The sequence below is a fragment of the Salvia miltiorrhiza genome, chromosome 7, assembly GCF_028751815.1.
Source record: "Salvia miltiorrhiza cultivar Shanhuang (shh) chromosome 7, IMPLAD_Smil_shh, whole genome shotgun sequence".
NCBI classification, from domain to species: Eukaryota; Viridiplantae; Streptophyta; class Magnoliopsida; order Lamiales; family Lamiaceae; genus Salvia; species Salvia miltiorrhiza.
Genome location: NC_080393.1, coordinates 32,923,798 through 32,942,555, shown reverse-complemented (window position 1 = coordinate 32,942,555; position 18,758 = coordinate 32,923,798). Strand labels below are relative to the sequence as shown.

The 18,758-nt window shown below is 39.7% G+C and overlaps 1 protein-coding gene and 1 non-coding gene across 2 annotated transcripts; one reads left to right on the top strand and one right to left on the bottom strand.

Annotated features, from left to right (window-relative positions):
• The first annotated feature begins 237 nt into the window (after window positions 1-237).
• On the top strand, window positions 238-837 carry LOC130996065 (2S sulfur-rich seed storage protein 1-like). Its single transcript, XM_057921574.1, has one exon. It carries the CDS (start codon window positions 293-295, stop codon window positions 686-688), a length of 396 nt encoding a protein of 131 aa, XP_057777557.1. The 5' UTR covers window positions 238-292; the 3' UTR covers window positions 689-837.
• Window positions 838-7,985: 7,148 nt separating this feature from the next.
• On the bottom strand, window positions 7,986-8,065 carry LOC130996359 (small nucleolar RNA Z199). Its single transcript, XR_009092541.1, has one exon. It is a non-coding gene; the product is annotated as a small nucleolar RNA Z199 (small nucleolar RNA).
• Window positions 8,066-18,758: the final 10,693 nt, after the last annotated feature.

The following is an 18,758-nucleotide window of genomic DNA, read 5'->3' as shown; positions in this document are numbered from 1 at the left end:
GACACACACACGGAAAGCCTTTAATCCTAAAAGCGCCAAATCTGGATGGAGTGGCAGCCCACATATGATCTCTGCAATGACAGCAGCAGCATATGCATGAATTTAGGTACGTGGAAGGTCCACTCGGCCGCATCGGTCAGCACAGCACAGCGCCACCACGTTGGGGGCATGCAAATCCCTCAAATCCTCTATAAAAACCGCTCCCACTTCACCACTACCATCATCCACACACAACAACAATCTTAAGCTTGTTATATATATTACCACGTACGTACATTAACATTACATAGCAATGGCGGGCAAGCAGGTGGCAGCTCTGATCCTCCTGTTGGTGGCGGTGGGCAGCGCGTCTGCGTACAGCTACAGGCCTAGGGGCGAGCAGTGCGAGCGGGAGGTGGAGGAGCAGATGCCGATGAGGAGCTGCATGATGTGGGCGGAGAGCAAGATGAGGAGGGAGCCCTACGCCGATGGCGATGCCTTCTTCAGAATCGGGCGCCGCTACAGAGAGGAGCACCTCGACGACTGCTGCGAGAAGCTGAGGCAGGTGAGCTCGGAATGCCGGTGCCAAGCAGTGAAGGAGATGATGATGGAAATGCCGCAGGGGCAGATGGAGATGCAGCGAATGATGTGCTCACTCCCCACCAAGTGCAGAATGAGCGCCTGCTCCTGCCCCCGCTACTTCGATTAATTCATCATCACTCTCTCCCATCGTATTTAGCTACCGAAAGCACTGTTTAGCCCATCGGCTACCATCTTGCTTTCTAATAAATTACCGCATCATCGATCGTGTGGTCTAAGAAATAATGATTTGCCTCTATCTCTTTTTTACTTCTACTACTTCTTCTTTCATGGACCAACAACTCAAGCTTAACTTTCATCATCTCATATAAGATTGAGTGGACTTTAAATATGTTCAACTTAAAATATTGAGTTGACTTAAAAAATGTTGAACTTATAATAGTAAAATTAATTAAAAATTATCCATTAAAATAAAAAATTAAAATTTTACTATAATTATCATTTTTTTCTTTATATAAAAAATTTAAAAATTATCACTAATCTTTCAATTGTGAATTTAAGTTTTTGAGTTATAATTCTCAACAAATAATATTTTTAGCTGTGAATTCAAATTTTATAATTTGAATTTACAACCAATAATAGTGTTGGTTTTAAATTCGAATTTTAATGTTCTAATTCACAACCAGAACTATTTTTAATTGTAAATTCAAATTTTAAAATTCGAATTCACAACTAGCAATAGTGTTTGTTGTGAAATTCATAATCAATACTAATTGTTGGTTGTGATTTAAGCTTTAAAACTAGTATTGATAATAAATGTAAGCTTTAAAATTTGAATTCACAATGAAATAATTAGTGTGGCTGTGAATTCGAATTTTAAAATTCAAATTCGATCACAATCAATATTATTACTAGTTGTGAATTCAAGTTTTATTTTATAAAGAAAAAGTAAAACAAAAAAAAGGTAAAGTATAGTGTACGTGTGTTGGCCTAGTGGTAAAAGGTTAATGCCTAAAACCTGATGCGCTAGGTTCGAGTCCTCCGTCTTGCAGTCTTTGAATTTCTTTATTTACTTATATAATTTATAAAAAAAATATAGTATCACAAACTCTACTATAGAAAGCAAGTTCAGGAGAACACTTAGTAGGAGCACAAGAATTTTTTATTACATGGCGACATCAATTTAATCAGCGCGAATTTCCCTAGCCATCTTGAACGAAATATGGTCTCTTTATACAGCCTTCACGTCCTCAATCTTGTTTTGTAGTCTAAGTTAATCATTTCCTAGTTGTGAGTGGAAACATGAGTTCTAGTTGGATGAGAAATCAATCAATGAGGGTAGGTAATAAATCGTGCAAATCCATAAGAATTACGTAAAGATAACTCTAAAAAATTGTTAAAAATCTCCTTCTCTCATCTCTTATCCTCGCTGAACCCTCCGCTTACCAGAACCGACGGTCCGCCGCCCCTGCTCAGAAATCTGGCGGCCTCTTTCGGAACCCGACGGAGTAGACAGCCATTTCTGACCACATCCTTCTCTCTAGTTCGACGCCGCCGAGTCGCTGCATCTCTGGTTCGATGGAATCAAGGCAGCCTCCCTCGTCCTTGTTTAATGGAATAGGTACAACCCTTTCCCCCAAATGCTAAGTTCGATCCCCAACTGTTGTGTAAAAGGAATTCTTGTGTTATCTAATACTCTATGAATCTCATATATCTTGAGTACTTAGTTTAAAAGCTAATATGTTAAAACACACTTATCTCGCATAAAATTCTAGTCTATTGATGCCATTTATGCTTTTGTCTTGTGAATAAAAACTAATTGAGTTATTCTATTTCTATAACATGCTTTGGGTTATTCTCAATTACAGAAACTCATATGGTTTAGCTATTTTTATAAGCGTATTGTCTGTATCTCATAAGAAAACTGATCATCGGTTGTGTTGGGGCGTGAAATGCATATCATGAAAGAGGGCATATAAGATAGTAAATACCTTGATTGTTTTGTTCTTTTAGTTGTTTGTTGCGCTATTTGAGTTTAATGATGAGATAACTTAAAATTTCAGATGTTGTTTATTGACATATGCAGGAGGAATCAAGAATGGACTGGTGGAAAACTTAAGCCATAGCTTACCTATTTGAAGTTTGGCAGCAGTTGATGGACTAAGGAATGAATGAAATGACTCATAGCCTTAAAGAATCGAATATGGTGAAGGTGGTGGTAGCTGAGGGGATGGGCTATCATAGGGTGGCTAATTGACTCCCTGGGTGTACCTTGGTTATGGCCTTGAAGCTGCTCCAGTTGCAGAGAAGGGATGGGAGCTATTGTTGCAGCTGCCCTTGTACAACACATCCATTCCCCCTATTTTCTTCTCTCTTTGCCTTTTTCCCTTTTTGTTGTTGCGTGTACAAGCTAGATAGTAGGAGTAAAGTTGTAATATGACTAGGAACAAATCCTTCTGTCTTTTATTTTACATCTGAAATATAGTTTCGAGTTTTTTTTCGAGTTTTGCTAATATCGCGTGTTTGTAGTCGAATACTGGTTACTCTAATAAATCCATATTTCAATATCTAATTTCTTGCCTGCTAATTCTAAATTAAATACTTAGATTTAATTCGCTTCACATGCCGTCTAATATCTAAATTAAATCCACAGATTTAATTAGATTAACAAGTCGGAATAAATTCACGACTCAAGTAACAATAATAAATAGAAATAATATTTTGTAGCATATAATTTAATAACTTGACTTCGCTAATATTATTGGAGGATGCAATAATTAAATATCGCATTTACTGATCTTAATCATAAAATAAAAGAGCGGGCTACTACATACTGTTGGAAATTAGTTTTGTGTATTTTTATACTTAACTAATTTGTGGTGGTTATTTAGTTAATTCCTTAAAGAATTAAATATAATATGATTATTCTATATTTTTTTTATAGATAATCGTAGTATTTTCATTGTCTCAAAACCAATTTTTGGTGAGTGAGAAATGATATACTAAAATTGTGTACTACACGTGAGACCTTTGAGCTGTCATAACTGCCAAGACCTTTGGCCTTTCAGTTGCTGTAACCACCAATGATTAATGGCTAGCCATGATGAGCCATGATGGCATCATGAAAGCTAAGGTCTTTCACCTCCCATGGTGTGGCTATATACAGCCTCATTTGTAGATGGAGTAGAACATACCAACATAAGTTCTCTCTTCTCTCCATGTCATATCATCATCCTAGCTGCATTCGTAGGAGCATAAAGCTCAATTCTCATCTCATTTAGTTCGCCGGAGCCTTCTTAGTTTGCGGTGATGCTACTTTGAAGGACAAAGTCGTTTCATCTTTGGGAACGACACGCCTTACCGTGAGCACTACTGGGGTGTATCTCGTCTTATGGAGAGAGGACTCCTCGACTCGGCTTTGAGTTTGTTCTAGTTTCTTTTCAGTGCATTTTCAGTTTTTCCATTGTAATCTTTGCTTTTGTTTTAAGTTGTATTGTGCTTCACGGGTATACTATCCAACAATTGCTAGACGAGATAGTACCTGTTGTTGTTGCTGTTGCTGTTCTACTTGGAAATGTCAACTACTCCTGCCAATACCTCCGACTCCGCTGCCACTTCAATCTTCACCGATTCAACAACATAAGCTAAAACTCAGCCAAAATAGTTTCTCAGCCAAAAGCTTAACCTCCCCAAAGCTTGAACCGAAGAAGAGAATTCCAAAGCTAAAAATCAGTCACTGCTGATTACACACATTCTCTTAGACCTTAGGCAAACCTCTGTTCACCCAGAAGCCTAGGTCAAACTAGCTCCAAAGAACTTGTTCTTTGAAGTTTAGTTGGCAAGATTTCAAACCTCCCTTCGAGATAGAATCGAGTGTTTGAGTGAAAAGGAGTTCAGGAAGGTACTCTGACTCCGTGAGATCCTAGTGCAAGGTCGTGCTAGGAGTGAGAAATCCAACGCGAGTGAAGTGTTGGTACTGAAGAGTGGAATCTTCAGTGGTACGGTTGTATGCACCCGGCAAGCACACAGTTCGGTTTGCAGTGCACCAGTTAAGCACTTGCGGAGTAGATTATTGGTCTGATCAACCGACCGTGGATGTAGGAAGTATTTTCCGAACCACGTAAAAGTCTTTGTGTTATTTACAGCTTTCAGTTTTACATTCTTACTTGTGTTCTTACTTTTGATAAACTGAATTCTGATTAACTGCAAAGAGAAACCTAAGGCTAACAACGTGCTCAGCCGAGGCTATTACGAAACAAATTTATTTCCGCTGCGTATCTTATTAGTCTGACTGATCTATCCTCTGATAGTCAAGAAGACTTGTAACATCTCTGTCTTAGCAAACTCGACTGAAGCCTTAACATGCATCAGTTAAGTTCCAGTGACTTAACTAATAACTCCTTACTAAAGAGTATTTCAGTATCAGTCGTCAACCCTGTTTGGTCAAAACTCCTTTCTGTTAATAGGTGTTTTAGTTTGCTTGTAAAGTTTTGTTTTGATCTCTATCTTGAGATCCCTCTGTTTTAGAGGAGAAAAATAGCCCATAGGTGTATTCCCCCCCCCCCCCATACACCTATTCGAGACCCTCCGGACCTAACAAAATAAAATAAACTTCATTTCATTCTTAGACTTTATTTATAACTACCATTTATAGGAATGGAATCAAATAAAGAATCACATTTCTATTTCTTTTGTATTCCTTGTGCATACCAAGCATAGGAATTACCAAGGATTGTCATTTATTTCCCCTCTTCATTCCACTCATACTTCCATTCCATTCCTCTCTCATTTCATTCCATCATACCAATTATCTCCTTAATATGTATAGGAATCACCACGGATTGTCATTCTTTTCCCTTCTTCATTCCATTCCTATTTCAGCTCCATTCCTCTCTCATTTCATTCAATCATACGCAGTAGCAGAGACAAGAATTTACATTAGGGAATTGAACTTGTACGAAATTTGAGTATGTTATAAGTATGAGCAACAAATTAGATTAATAATACATAAAATCTAGTACTTGGAAAATTATACAATAGAACAAGCTTAAAATTGTTCAAGTAGATGTAAAATATAGTAGATTAACATATATTTATCTTTTCAATGTAAAACGCTCAACTTTTGACAATTAAAATAAAGGATTATTATTAAACAATAGCCCCAGTTAAAATAAATTACGTTATAATTTTTAGGGTTAATTACGCCAAAAATCATGAACTTTGGGTTCATTTCCAAACTTTTCATAAACTTTTTTTTTATGAAAAATTCCCTGAATTTAATGTATTGAATAATTTTTCCATGACTTTTTCCTCCGGGGAAGCTCCGGGCTGACATGACAATTTTTAGGCAATACGCTCAGCTAACATGGCGCTTATGTGGATCGAAAATTGACACATGGAAAATAATAAACAAAAAAAACAAAAAAAATTGATATGGCTGCTCCTCTACCGCCGCTAAAGGTGGCTGCTCCTCCACCGCCGCCGTCCACCACAGGTGGCTGCCGTTCCAGACCTCGCGCCACCAAACCTCGATTTCCTCTTCTCCCTCAGAGCTCGCGCCTCTCTAGGGTTTGTGTCGTCTAGGTTTGCGCCCCCTTCGCGCGGCGTGGCGCTGCCACCCGACCTCGCTCGGCCGCCGCCCTCATCGTGTTCGGCCTCACAAATTGAACAAAAATTATTCCCTCCCCAATTCGTGCCCTAGCTTCTCCATCAAAGCCATCACCGCCGCCTCGGCCTTTGAACTTCAGTGCCATTGCCACGTTTCCATGCTTTTTGCACTCTCCTTCGTGCCCGACTCCCCAATTCGTACCCTAATGTCTTCTTTCCTTTTCAAAATCGATTTCAGCTCTCCTCTCTCTTGTTGAATTCAGCCGTCCTTGACTCCAGCGAGCAGCAGACCCGAGGCTACCACCGCCAAGCGAACGGTCCTGGCGACGTCTCTGCAGTTTTCAAGTTATGAGGCATGGTTGGGGCTCAAAACGACGTCATTTTGGTTCCCGTCCGGCGATGCCATGTCACTTTTCAGGTCACTTAAAAATGTCATGTCAGCTATGAATTTGAGGATTTTTAGAAATTATGGAAAAATTGTTCATCAACTTAAATTTAGGGAATTTTTTATATAAAAAAAAATCATGAAAAGTTTGAAAATGGACCCAAAGTTCATGATTTTTGGCGTAATTAACCCTAATTGTTATTTTCACATTTGCTCTCAAACGTCATCATTTCATTGACGAGACACATCACCCTCAAATAACTAAAATTTTGACTCGAGCTATAAGTTTTGGCTAAATTTAAAATATTTATAAATTCAAACTAAAAAATTGCCCTAAACCTAAAATTTGTGCTAATGTTAATAATAACTTTTTTTATATAAGTATAAAACAGTATAGAACTACAATTTTTACGAACAAATTGAATATTACTTTTAAATTCATGATATGTAGTAGTAGTATCTTTCATTTAAAAATAAATAAGTGAATATTGTGTAGCCTCAACAACATTGTTTATATAGTAGGTGACTAGGGTATGATAATTTACTTAAAATGTTTATTTGATGTGGACCACATCAATTTTTCCATAAGAGTAAATTTAATATCCGTTCTCAAAAAAATTAAGCTTTAAGTTTCTTAATCTTCGTGCTTAAAAGAAATGAGACTAAGTTTTTAAATTTTCTAATCTCTATGTCCAAAATAACTAAACTTAAGTGCTTAAAAGAATTGAGACTAAAATTTTAAATTTTTTAATTTTCATGCCCAAAAAAATTGAGCCTAGAGGAGGAGTAAAAAACTTTTTGACCACGTAGTTGACAGCACTTCAATACAAAGTGTGGTGAAAAATATACAAAAATTATCTTATGTTTTAGAATTTTCTTTGGTCATGATTTTCAAAATACGTGTAGGGCCAAATGAAACTTAATCAAAATAAAGAACGACACCGTTCTATCTTTTTCATAAAAAAAAGAGCATCATAAATTTGATGCTACTAGACTACTAGTATCTATCTTCTCTTCAACTTTGTCTTTGAGCGTCTCTTGAAATGATACTTACCTTGAATGATACTAACACTAATACGAAATGACACTAAAACTAACATGATCTTGGAATGACGCTAACACTATTTTGTTTTAGAAATGACACTATTTCAAAAATGATACTAACACTATATTAAAATGATACTAACACTATATTGAAATGACACTAACACTACATGTAAATGATACTAACACTATATCGAAATGACACTAACACTTAACATTCGGGTAGGATAGTTCACGTAGGTCAGATCTGGATCCGTATCCGGATCCGGGTTGGGTACGATCCGGATGTACCGCGTACACCTGAGTGTACAGGAGATTTTGCGTAGTTCAGAAACACGGACCAACGACTGTAATCATCATATCTCCACAACATTCAAAAACGGACAAAATATTAAAATGGAACAAATTCAAAGTGAATTACTGGAACAAAAATCATCAGAGACTTAAAATACTAGAATCATGGAATATTCTGATCATATTGTTGTAGTTATTTTTCTCATCAGATGATTTCCACAAGAAATACCCACACCAAAAAAAACAAAAAGGAAAGTAAAGCAAATATGAAATTTTCTGAAAAATATAGAAAATGTTGGCTGAACACAAAGAAATCAAAATTAAACGATATATGAAGGTCGAACGTAAATCTTCTCTCTACTGAAGTGAGAAAGCAAGAGAAGATGCATGCAGTACTGAGAAATTTACTCAAATTCGCAATAAGCAGGGCAGAGGCGGTAAGGAAGTGAGTCAGTTAAAAACCCTAGATTAAGAGGCTAACCGCCGCCAGCTAAAATTGTGATAAGAGATGTACAAGTAATTATTTGTGGTGTCTTATTTTGCAGCGGAGGGTTCAAATTTTATTATTATTATTATTATTATTATTATTATTATTATTATTATTATTATTATTATTATTATTATTATTATTATTAAGGCTAATTGTCTATAAATTAATAACGTATTTCGATATTTGGTTTTTGCACCTATTTTGAAAAAGTAACTTTTAAATCCATAACATTTTTTTATCTGAAATTTATCTTGTGCTAGATTTTTTCTTATGTCCACGTCAGAATTGACACGGTGGTAGCCGGAATTGACATTTGAACAAAATTATGACATGTGGGAAAAGAAAATAATAATAACCCTCCCCACCCCACCCCACCCATTGTCTTCCCCAACTTTCCCCACCCCAAACCCTAATTTCCCCTCCCCCACCCGTCGTCGCCGCCCCCCTGCCGCTAGCGCCTGCAGCCACCACATCGCCACCGCATCTCCCTCCTCTCTCTCCCTCGCCTCTATGTCCTATCTCTCTCTCTTATTTCAGTGTCGCGCCCACTTCTGTTAATCACCTTTCTTCTCACTCATCTCTTTCCCGGCGAACAACAGCGGTGAGCCGCCACCAACCGTGCCTCCCTCATCTCACTCCACAACCACCATCACAACACGCTCAGGCGGAACGACGACAGAGCCGCCGCCGTTGTGCCCTAGATCCCCAATTCACCACCATCACCCTAAACCCAAAAAAATTGTCTTACATTTGCAAAACAGCCAAACTTATGGACCTAAAAAACTTTGGGCTCTAATTAATTATAGAATAAAACTTAAATTCACAATTAATAGTAGTATGTGAGTTCTGAATTATAGCATAAATAATCGAATTCACAACTAAATATATTTTGTTGAGCCCAAAAACCACCTACAATGGAAAGCAATAAGAACACAGAGATTTACGTGGTTCGATCGTAAGATCTACATCCACAGAATTTTTGGGGTGTTTTTCACTATGTTTTGGGGAGAAGTTACATTGTACAAAGATGATCGAATGTTTCCCGAATAATGAATATAAGACTCTATATATAGGCAAAATACTAAGAATTCTAGTAGAAATAGGACTCTATTTAGACTTAGAATAGGACTATAATTCTTCATATCTATCCTATGTCTTCGTGTTGATGTTCTTGGATATTTGATAGGCTTTGAGATAGCACTGAATCCCGAAAATTAGGACTGCATATTTTTGTCCTCATCAGCACGTCCCCCCTAGTGTAGTCAAAACATGACATGTGGGTGTTTTGGCTGGACTAGAGAACTAGTGTGGCAAGAAACATGACATGTGGGTGTTTTGGCTGGACTAGAGAACTAGTGTGGCAAGGTTGAACTTGTCGTGGCAGCGTTCTTGATTTGGTTCCTGCAAAAAATAAACTTTTGGACAGTGTTGTTTGGATTGAAAAATAGACTTCTTTTGTTTTGTTTTTATTTCTTATTTGTTTTAGGCACTTCGAATACGCATTGACTATTCCGAGTTCTTTCCTCCTAATACTTTGGATTGCGACTTTGAATACTCTGAGTTGCGCATTTCCCTCGGAATTTGCCTTTGCATACTTCGATTTTGCCTTTGTATATTATTAACAGAAGATGTCTTGGAAATTTAATTAAGCAATCAAAGAAAAAAAATCAGGGAACTTAGCTTTGGGAGACAGGGGTGACTGCTCCTATTTCATCGAGAGACTCGAAGAATCGGAGGTGTAACGATTGACTGTTGTCAAGGAGGCTGTGCAGTGGTCGAGAATTTGAAAAACAACTACGGCGATGGCTGACCTGTGACAGCCATAGCTGCTCACTTGACGATGATAGCCTGCGAGCGTCAATTGCTCTCCGGATGAAAATCGGAAGAATACGCTAAGGAATCTGGTGACAACGGCTTCTTCTACCACGACGACGGCCGACACCCTTCATCGGATCTTAGTATTAGCAGCGGCGGTGGTAGACTGTATTGGAAAATCAGGGCTTGATTGACAGCAGCGAAATCAAGGATATCTGTGGTAGCACCAAAATCAAAGAACGACAGCGGCGGTGGTGATGATGATGTGCGGCGAGCAGCTCAAAGTTTGAAGCAGATTTGCAGAAACCGGCTGACAAGCTTCGGCTCTTCTGGTGAAGTGGATCGGGAGATAATGAGACAATGGCGCACGGGGCAGCGAACGCGGGAGGGTCGCGGCAGACGAGTAGCCATGTTGGGAGACTGATAGGGGTGCAGGCTTCGCTGGACCTCTACGATGATGGCAGCGGAAATCTCATTCCTAGTGCGGCCAACAGGTTCGCGACGGTGGACCGTGGCAGAGCGGCGACTGCACGCCGGTTCTTGACGGCGGTGGCGGTGATTTGTGTTAGAACCGGGTACACGATCGAGATATTACAAAATATTTATTTTGAGAAATTACGACTCAAAATAATTGAAAATATTACAAAGTAAATAATTTGAGAAATTACAACTCAAATAATTTGATACAACTGAAATACACTGTATAAATAAATTATACGTATAAACAAAGTCGAGTCGAGATGAATCTCTTCCCGCAAGAAGATTATCGCCCCGGTAGTGCTCTTCGGTTTGGCGTATCTTCCCCAAAGGTAAAACGACTACGTCTCGTTGGATGTAGCACCACAATCCGGCGAGCTCCGGCGAACTTAATAGGATCAAGAACTGAGCACAAGTGTTTGCAGAGAGTGTGATTGTAAATGGCAGAATGCAGAAATTTGTTGGTGTTGTTTCGTTCCTTCTGCATGCTCTCCACAAGTCTATTTATAGACATGTGGTAAGTATGAATTCAATACATTGAATTCCACTCCGACGGCTGGAAGCCGTAAATGTTGAAGATGATGGCCGGTGGGCGCAGTCATTGAAGAAACTAAGCTGCAAAAATGAAGTTGCCATGCAGAAGTCGTACTGGCGTGCTTCTGCTACCTGCTTCTGCTGTCAACTGCTGCTGTTGTCAACTGTTGCTGTTGTGGGCTGGTGCTGGGCTTGGGAATTAAATTCTGTTGGGCAAAAAAATTAAAAGCCCAATGGAGTTGGTCCAAAAAATAGTTTGGGCCCCAAACACCACCCCAAAGCACCAATTGCCAATTGCCAAGATCCAAGTCCTTGGCCGCGGCCCGTACCCGACCCGCCCGTCCGGCGGCGGCGGCGACGACGTCGTCGTCCGTCCGTCCGTCCGATCGATCGTCGGCGGCGGCGCGCGTGTGTGTGTGCGCGCGAGGCTAGTACTTAGATCAAGCCCACTAGCAAGCCCACAAGTCAATTTATTAACTCCATGTGCTTTGCTATTCTTATACATGAAAAACATCTCTATGTTTTCCAATGTGGGATAACATAACAAATGTTAATTTCCCTCTTCAACATCCAAACTTTGACATACAATATCTCACTCATCGGAAATCGGTTTTGAGACTTCAAGTATATCACGTTGATCTACTCGAGATGTAGATTAACATACAATCATTATTTTAATTAAATAATAAATATTTAATTAAATAATAATTTTCAGATATGGCATAAAACCATATTTCCAACAATCCCCCACATGAGTGAGAAAACAGTATGCGAAAGTATGCAAACACTTAGCTCAGTCCTCTTAAGATACAACATTGCATTTGGAAAGGTAGCTTGTGGCTTTGAACCTGCCATAGTCAATATTATCGAGTATACCGGCGGCCCAGTGGATTGTGTTCCTTGAACTAGTCCTCCTCGGTGTATACTGAGTCAACAATATTGACACAATATTGCTTCAATCCTTATTCGTTCTCACGTTTGTGTCCATTACAGGCCTTGGAACACCTCTTTGGATTCATAAGTGTTTCAATCGAAGCGGCCCCACTTCACACTTACATAGGTAACTCTTAACTCAAGTATCCTGCTATACTTGTCTTCTTCGAGGAGTTCTAGAGTCATTAAAAGTCAAAGACTTAACCTCACCACGTGCAGGTTTCTGAACACTCACTGTTCTACAAGGAATAGGCAATTCGAGTGTTCAACACACGGATTTTCATAGCTTAGTTGTCCCATTGAACCAAGTTCTTGGGATCCTCCAGTCATCATGGTTGGGTTGCCACTATGATTGTCCTTAATTTGTGGACTTCAAACCATTCCCCCTAACAGTTTATACATCTGATCTCGATGGATACTTTTTGTCAAAGGATCCGCTATGTTATCAATTGATCTTATATAATCAATTGAGATAACTCCACTAGTGATCAAATGTCTCACGGTATTATGACGTCGACGAATATGTCTCGACTTACCGTTATACAAATGATTTTGTGCTCGTCCGATAGCAGCTTGACTATCACAATGAATTATCACGGACGACACAGATTTCGACCAACATGGAATATCCTCGAGGAAATTTTTAAGCCACTCGGCTTCTTCACCAGCTTTATCCAAAGCTATGAATTCTGATTCCATGGTCGATCTAGCAATACATGTTTGCTTCTTGGATTTCCAAGACACAGCACCACCCCCCACAGTGAATACATAACCGCTCGTTGAAAACGAGTCTTTGGCATCAGATATCCAATTTGCATCATAGTACCCTTCAAGTACAGAGGGTTCCCTAGTATAATGGATCGCATAGTTTTGAGTATATTTCAAATATCTCAAAACCCTTTCAAGAGCTTTCCAATGTTCATTACTAGGGTTAGCTGTAAAGCTGCCCAACTTGTTGACCGAGCATGCTATATCGGGACGAGTGCAATTTGTTAGATACAACAAGCTCCCAATAATCTTCGCATATTATATCGCGTCAACAGGTTCTCCCTTGTGTACACTCAAATGCACACTAGGTTCCCATGGTGTCTTAGCTATTGGCTTGTCAAAAGCGTTGAATTTCTTTAACACTTTCTCAACGTAGTGAGATTGTGTTATAGTAATACCATCAGGTCTTCTTAGAATTTTAATTCCAAGGATAACATCAGCTAAGCCCATATCTTTCATGCTAAAATTTTTACTTAGCATGCCTTTGGTTTCTTGAATCACTCGGGAATTACTTCCCATGATGAGCATGTCATCTACATAAAGACAAACAATAACAAATCCGTTATTACAATTCTTAATGTAGACACATTTATCGCACTCATTGATTCTGAATCCATTTGACAACATTACACTGTCAAATTTTAAATGCCATTGAAGCGGTGCTTGCTTCAACCCATATAAAGACCTTTGAAGTTTGCATACTTTATGCTCTTGCCCAGGTACTACAAACCCTTCAGGTTGCTTCATATATATTTCATCTTCCAACTCGCCATACAAGAACGCAGTTTTCACATCCATTTGGTGAATCTCGAGATTGTGCAAGGCAGCAATAGCGAGAAGCATCCGAATAGATGTTAGTCTGGTCACAGGTGAATAGGTATCGAAGAAATCGTACCCTTCTTTCTGCCTGAAACCTTGAACGACAAGTCGGGCTTTGTACTTATCTATAGTACCATCAGATTTGTACTTCTTCTTTAGGATCCATTTGCATCCTAAAGCTTTACTTCCAGGTGGTAGATCCACTAACACCCAAGTATGATTCTGCATAATGGAATCAATCTCAATATCGATGGCTTCTTTCCAGAGAGCTGCATCTGAGCCAGACATAGCTTCTTTAATCGTCACCGGTTCGCCATCTAGCATTAAGACAACATAATCTGGTCCATAGACATTAGCTTTTCTAACTCGTTCCCCACGTCTCGGTTCTACATCCATAGGTTTAGACCTTGGTCTTTTCCTATTAGGTGGTACATGATTAGAACCCGTGGCATCATCTACTTGAGTAGAATTACTAGCTACTTCCATAGGTTTAGAACCTGTAGCATCACCATCAACTCCATCATTAGAGTTCGATGTACCTTTATCCTTGTTAGGATAGATATTTTCAAAGAATATAGCATTCCTTGATTCTATCGTTGTCCCAACATGTATATCAGGTATCTCCGATCTGTGCACTATAAAACGATAGGCACTGCTATTAAGTGCATGACCAATGAAGATACAATCCACCGTTTTAGGTCCTATTGTAACTTGCTTTGGTAAAGGCACTTCTACCTTGGCTAAACACCCCCACACTTTGAGGTATTTATACGAAGGTTTCCTTCCTTTCCATAGCTCATAGGGAGTTACATCTTTCCCTTTGAGTGGAATCTTGTTCAAGATATAGTTGGCCGTTAAGACAGCTTCCCCCCACATGTTCTGGGGTAATCCTGAACTAATCAACAAGGCATTCATCATCTCCTTAAGAGTTCGATTCTTGCGTTCAGCAACGCCGTTAGATTGTGGTGAATAAGGAGCCGTCGTTTGATGGATTATACCACTTTCGTTGCATAATTCAGCAAACGGAGCTACATATTCTCCACCTCTATCACTTCGAACCATCTTAATTCGACATCCAAGTTGATTCTCGGCTTCATTTTTAAAGTTTATAAAAGCTTCAATAGCCTCATCTTTACTTTTCAATAAGTAAAGGTAATAATACTTTGTGCAATCGTCTATAAAGGTGATAAAGTACTTCTTGCCACCTCTAGTTTGCACGAACTTTAAATCACAAACATCGGTGTGAATAAGTTCCAAAGGTTGAGTGCTCCTTTTTACCGATTTAAACGGTAACTTAGCCATTTTGGCTTCAACACAAACTTCACATTTTTCTTGTGAGTTGTATTCATCAACTTTTAGTAAATTCATTTTTACTAATCTCTTTATAGCATTTAGATTAACATGTCCAAGTCTACAATGCCATAAATTAGAACACTCAATCAAGTAAGCAGAAGAGGTTGATGCATCTTTATTGATCTTAGCCTTGGCAGGCTTACAAGCTCTTACACCAAGTTTGAAAAGTCCTTCGGAGGCATAGCCTTTCCCTAGGAACTTTCCCCACTTGCGTATTACAACATAGTCAGATTTGAAAAACAATTCAAAATCCTTATTCGTAAGCCTAAAGCCCGAAATTAAATTCTTTCGGACAGTTGGAACGTGTAATACGTCTTTCAGTGTGATCTCCACGCCCGATGTGAGTTGAAGAATCACATCTCCCATGCCAAGGACTTGGGATGTCCGTTCGCTAGCCTCCATTATCGTTTTGTTTTCCACTTCTTTGTAGTTGTGGAACAACTCATGATTTATGCATATATGGACGGTAGCGACGGTGTCCACGAACCAAGCGTTCGGGTTGTCCACATGATTCACCTCGGATATCATGGCAGCAAAGTCATCGTGGTTCCAATCGTCGAAGTCCTTCTCGACGTTGTTCACGTTGTTCTTTGCCTTCTTCCGCTTTGGCTTGCGGCAATCCTTAGCCATGTGACCTTGTTTGTCACAATTATAACATACACCATCAAACTTTGATGGTTGATGTCCGCCTTGCTTCCCTTTACCCTTATTATTAGGGTTAGGGCGACCACGTTTGTTGGAGGGGCCGCCTTTCTCGGTGAGATTGGCCTTTGCCTCCATTGGAGCTTTTCCCTTTTGATCACGACTTCTCACGTGATCCTCCATTTGAAGCTTGGATATTAATATCGGCACGGACATCTCCGAGCGCTCATGCTTCAAAAGGTTTTGAAATTTCCTCCAACTAGGAGGTAATTTCTCTATGATGATTGCAACGAGCAATGCATCCGCCAAGGGCATCCCTTCGGCTTGAACCTCATGTGAAAGATTTTGGAACTCTTCCACTTGGTCCATCAATGGCCGGGAGTCGACCATTTTATATTCCAACCATTTGGCGACAATATACTTGGTAGTATTTGCCTTGTCCACTTGATATTTCAGATCAAGGGCCTCCCACAATTGTTTCGCGGTTTCATGAACCTTGAAAACACGATAGAGCCGTTCGTCCAGAGACATGAGAACGGTGTTACGGCACAAGTAGTCGCCGCGGCACCAGTTCAAATATCCGGCATGAATTTCTTGGCTTGTCTCCCCTTCCCCTTCACTCGGGGTTGGAGGTTTATCCTCCATTAAGAATCCGGCAAACCCCACGGTTGTGAGGTAGAATAGCATCTTCTCTTGCCAATATTTGAAGTTCTTGCCTGAGAACGTTGATGGTTTCTCGGCAAGACCAATAGTTCTAGATGTTGACGATGAAGCCCCCGTTGATGCAAACGAGGAAAATATTGATGACGTGGTTGAACCGATGGTTGCAGAGGTGGTGGAGCCATCCATATTGACGTCGGTGTGAGCCATTTCTCGAACGTGTATCAACGGCAGAGAAATAATCTTCTTGCGATTGTTAGAACCGGGTACACGATCGAGATATTACAAAATATTTATTTTGAGAAATTACGACTCAAAATAATTGAAAATATTACAAAGTAAATAATTTGAGAAATTACAACTCAAATAATTTGATACAACTGAAATACACTGTATAAATAAATTATACGTATAAACAAAGTCGAGTCGAGATGAATCTCTTCCCGCAAGAAGATTATCGCCCCGGTAGTGCTCTTCGGTTTGGCGTATCTTCCCCAAAGGTAAAACGACTACGTCTCGTTGGATGTAGCACCACAATCCGGCGAGCTCCGGCGAACTTAATAGGATCAAGAACTGAGCACAAGTGTTTGCAGAGAGTGTGATTGTAAATGGCAGAATGCAGAAATTTGTTGGTGTTGTTTTGTTCCTTCTGCATGCTCTCCACAAGTCTATTTATAGACATGTGGTAAGTATGAATTCAATACATTGAATTCCACTCTGACGGCTGGAAGCCGTAAATGTTGAAGATGATGGCCGGTGGGCGCAGTCATTGAAGAAACTAAGCTGCAAAAATGAAGTTGCCATGCAGAAGTCGTACTGGCGTGCTTCTGCTACCTGCTTCTGCTGTCAACTGCTGCTGTTGTCAACTGTTGCTGTTGTGGGCTGGTGCTGGGCTTGGGAATTAAATTCTGTTGGGCCAAAAAATTAAAAGCCCAATGGAGTTGGTCCAAAAAATAGTTTGGGCCCCAAACACCACCCCAAAGCACCAATTGCCAAGATCCAAGTCCTTGGCCGCGGCCCGTACCCGACCCGCCCGTCCGGCGACGGCGGCGGCGACGACGTCGTCGTCCGTCCGTCCGTCCGATCGATCGTCGGCGGCGGCGCGCGTGTGTGTGTGCGCGCGAGGCTAGTACTTAGATCAAGCCCACTAGCAAGCCCACAAGTCAATTTATTAACTCCATGTGCTTTGCTATTCTTATACATGAAAAACATCTCTATGTTTTCCAATGTGGGATAACATAACAAATGTTAATTTCCCTCTTCAACATCCAAACTTTGACATACAATATCTCACTCATCGGAAATCGGTTTTGAGACTTCAAGTATATCACGTTGATCTACTCGAGATGTAGATTAACATACAATCATTATTTTAATTAAATAATAAATATTTAATTAAATAATAATTTTCAGATATGGCATAAAACCATATTTCCAACAATTTGAGGAAGGAAGGGGGGCTAAGGCTCGCCCTTGACCTTGAACGTGTGCAGCAGAGAGAGCTCGTTTAGGGCTCAGGAGGGAATTGAAGGAGAAGGGTGGCCGACGCCGGAGGAAGGGCACTGGCTCGCCGGAAGGCAGCAGCGGCTGTTTTGATTTGGCGACAAAAGAAAATGTGAGAGAGATGGGTTGACCGATGGGAATTGAGAGGGAGATGGGTTGACCGAATTTGATACTTTTTCTCGTTTGTTTTTCTTTGGAACAAGGAGAGGGAATTGAACATCAATGTTTTTCTTTGGAACAAGGAGAGGGAATTGAGCATCAATGTCTAGTTGTGGTTCCGTCTTTTCATATACGGTGCCAATTGTTGAGCCAAAAAAGTCACCTACAAACATGGTTCGATCGTAAGATCTACACTATATTTTGGGGAGAAATTACATTGTACAAAGGTGATCCAATGATCCCCTTTTAATAATGAATATAAGCCGCCAATTGTTGAGCCAAATAAGTCACCTACAAATGCCTACAAACGTGGTTCGATCGTAAGATCTACGTCCACGGAGTTTTTGGAGTGTTTTTCACTATGTTTTGGGGAGAAATTACATTGTACAAAGGTGATCGAATGATCCCCTTGGAATAAAGAATATAAGCCTCTATATATAGGAAAATATTAAGAATTCTAGTAGAAATAGGACTCTATTCAGACTTAGAATAAGACTATAATTCTTCATATCTATTTTATGTCTTCGTGATGATCTTCTTGGATATTTGATAGGCTTTGAGATAGCTCCAAATCCCGAAAATTAGAACTTCATATTTTTATCCTCGTCATATTTCAAGTTGTGAATTGTAGCATAAAAATTCGAATATCACAACCAAGAGTATTTCAATGTGTGATCAATTCTAACATAAATCTCGAACAGAACCGATCTCCTACCCACTGTGGGCATACATAATGTGCCCATCATTGATATGACA

Bases quoted from the DNA above. Each gene is read 5' to 3' on its own strand.
- LOC130996065 (XM_057921574.1), top strand. From the start codon at position 293: ATGGCGGGCAAGCAGGTGGCAGCTCTGATCCTCCTGTTGGTGGCGGTG.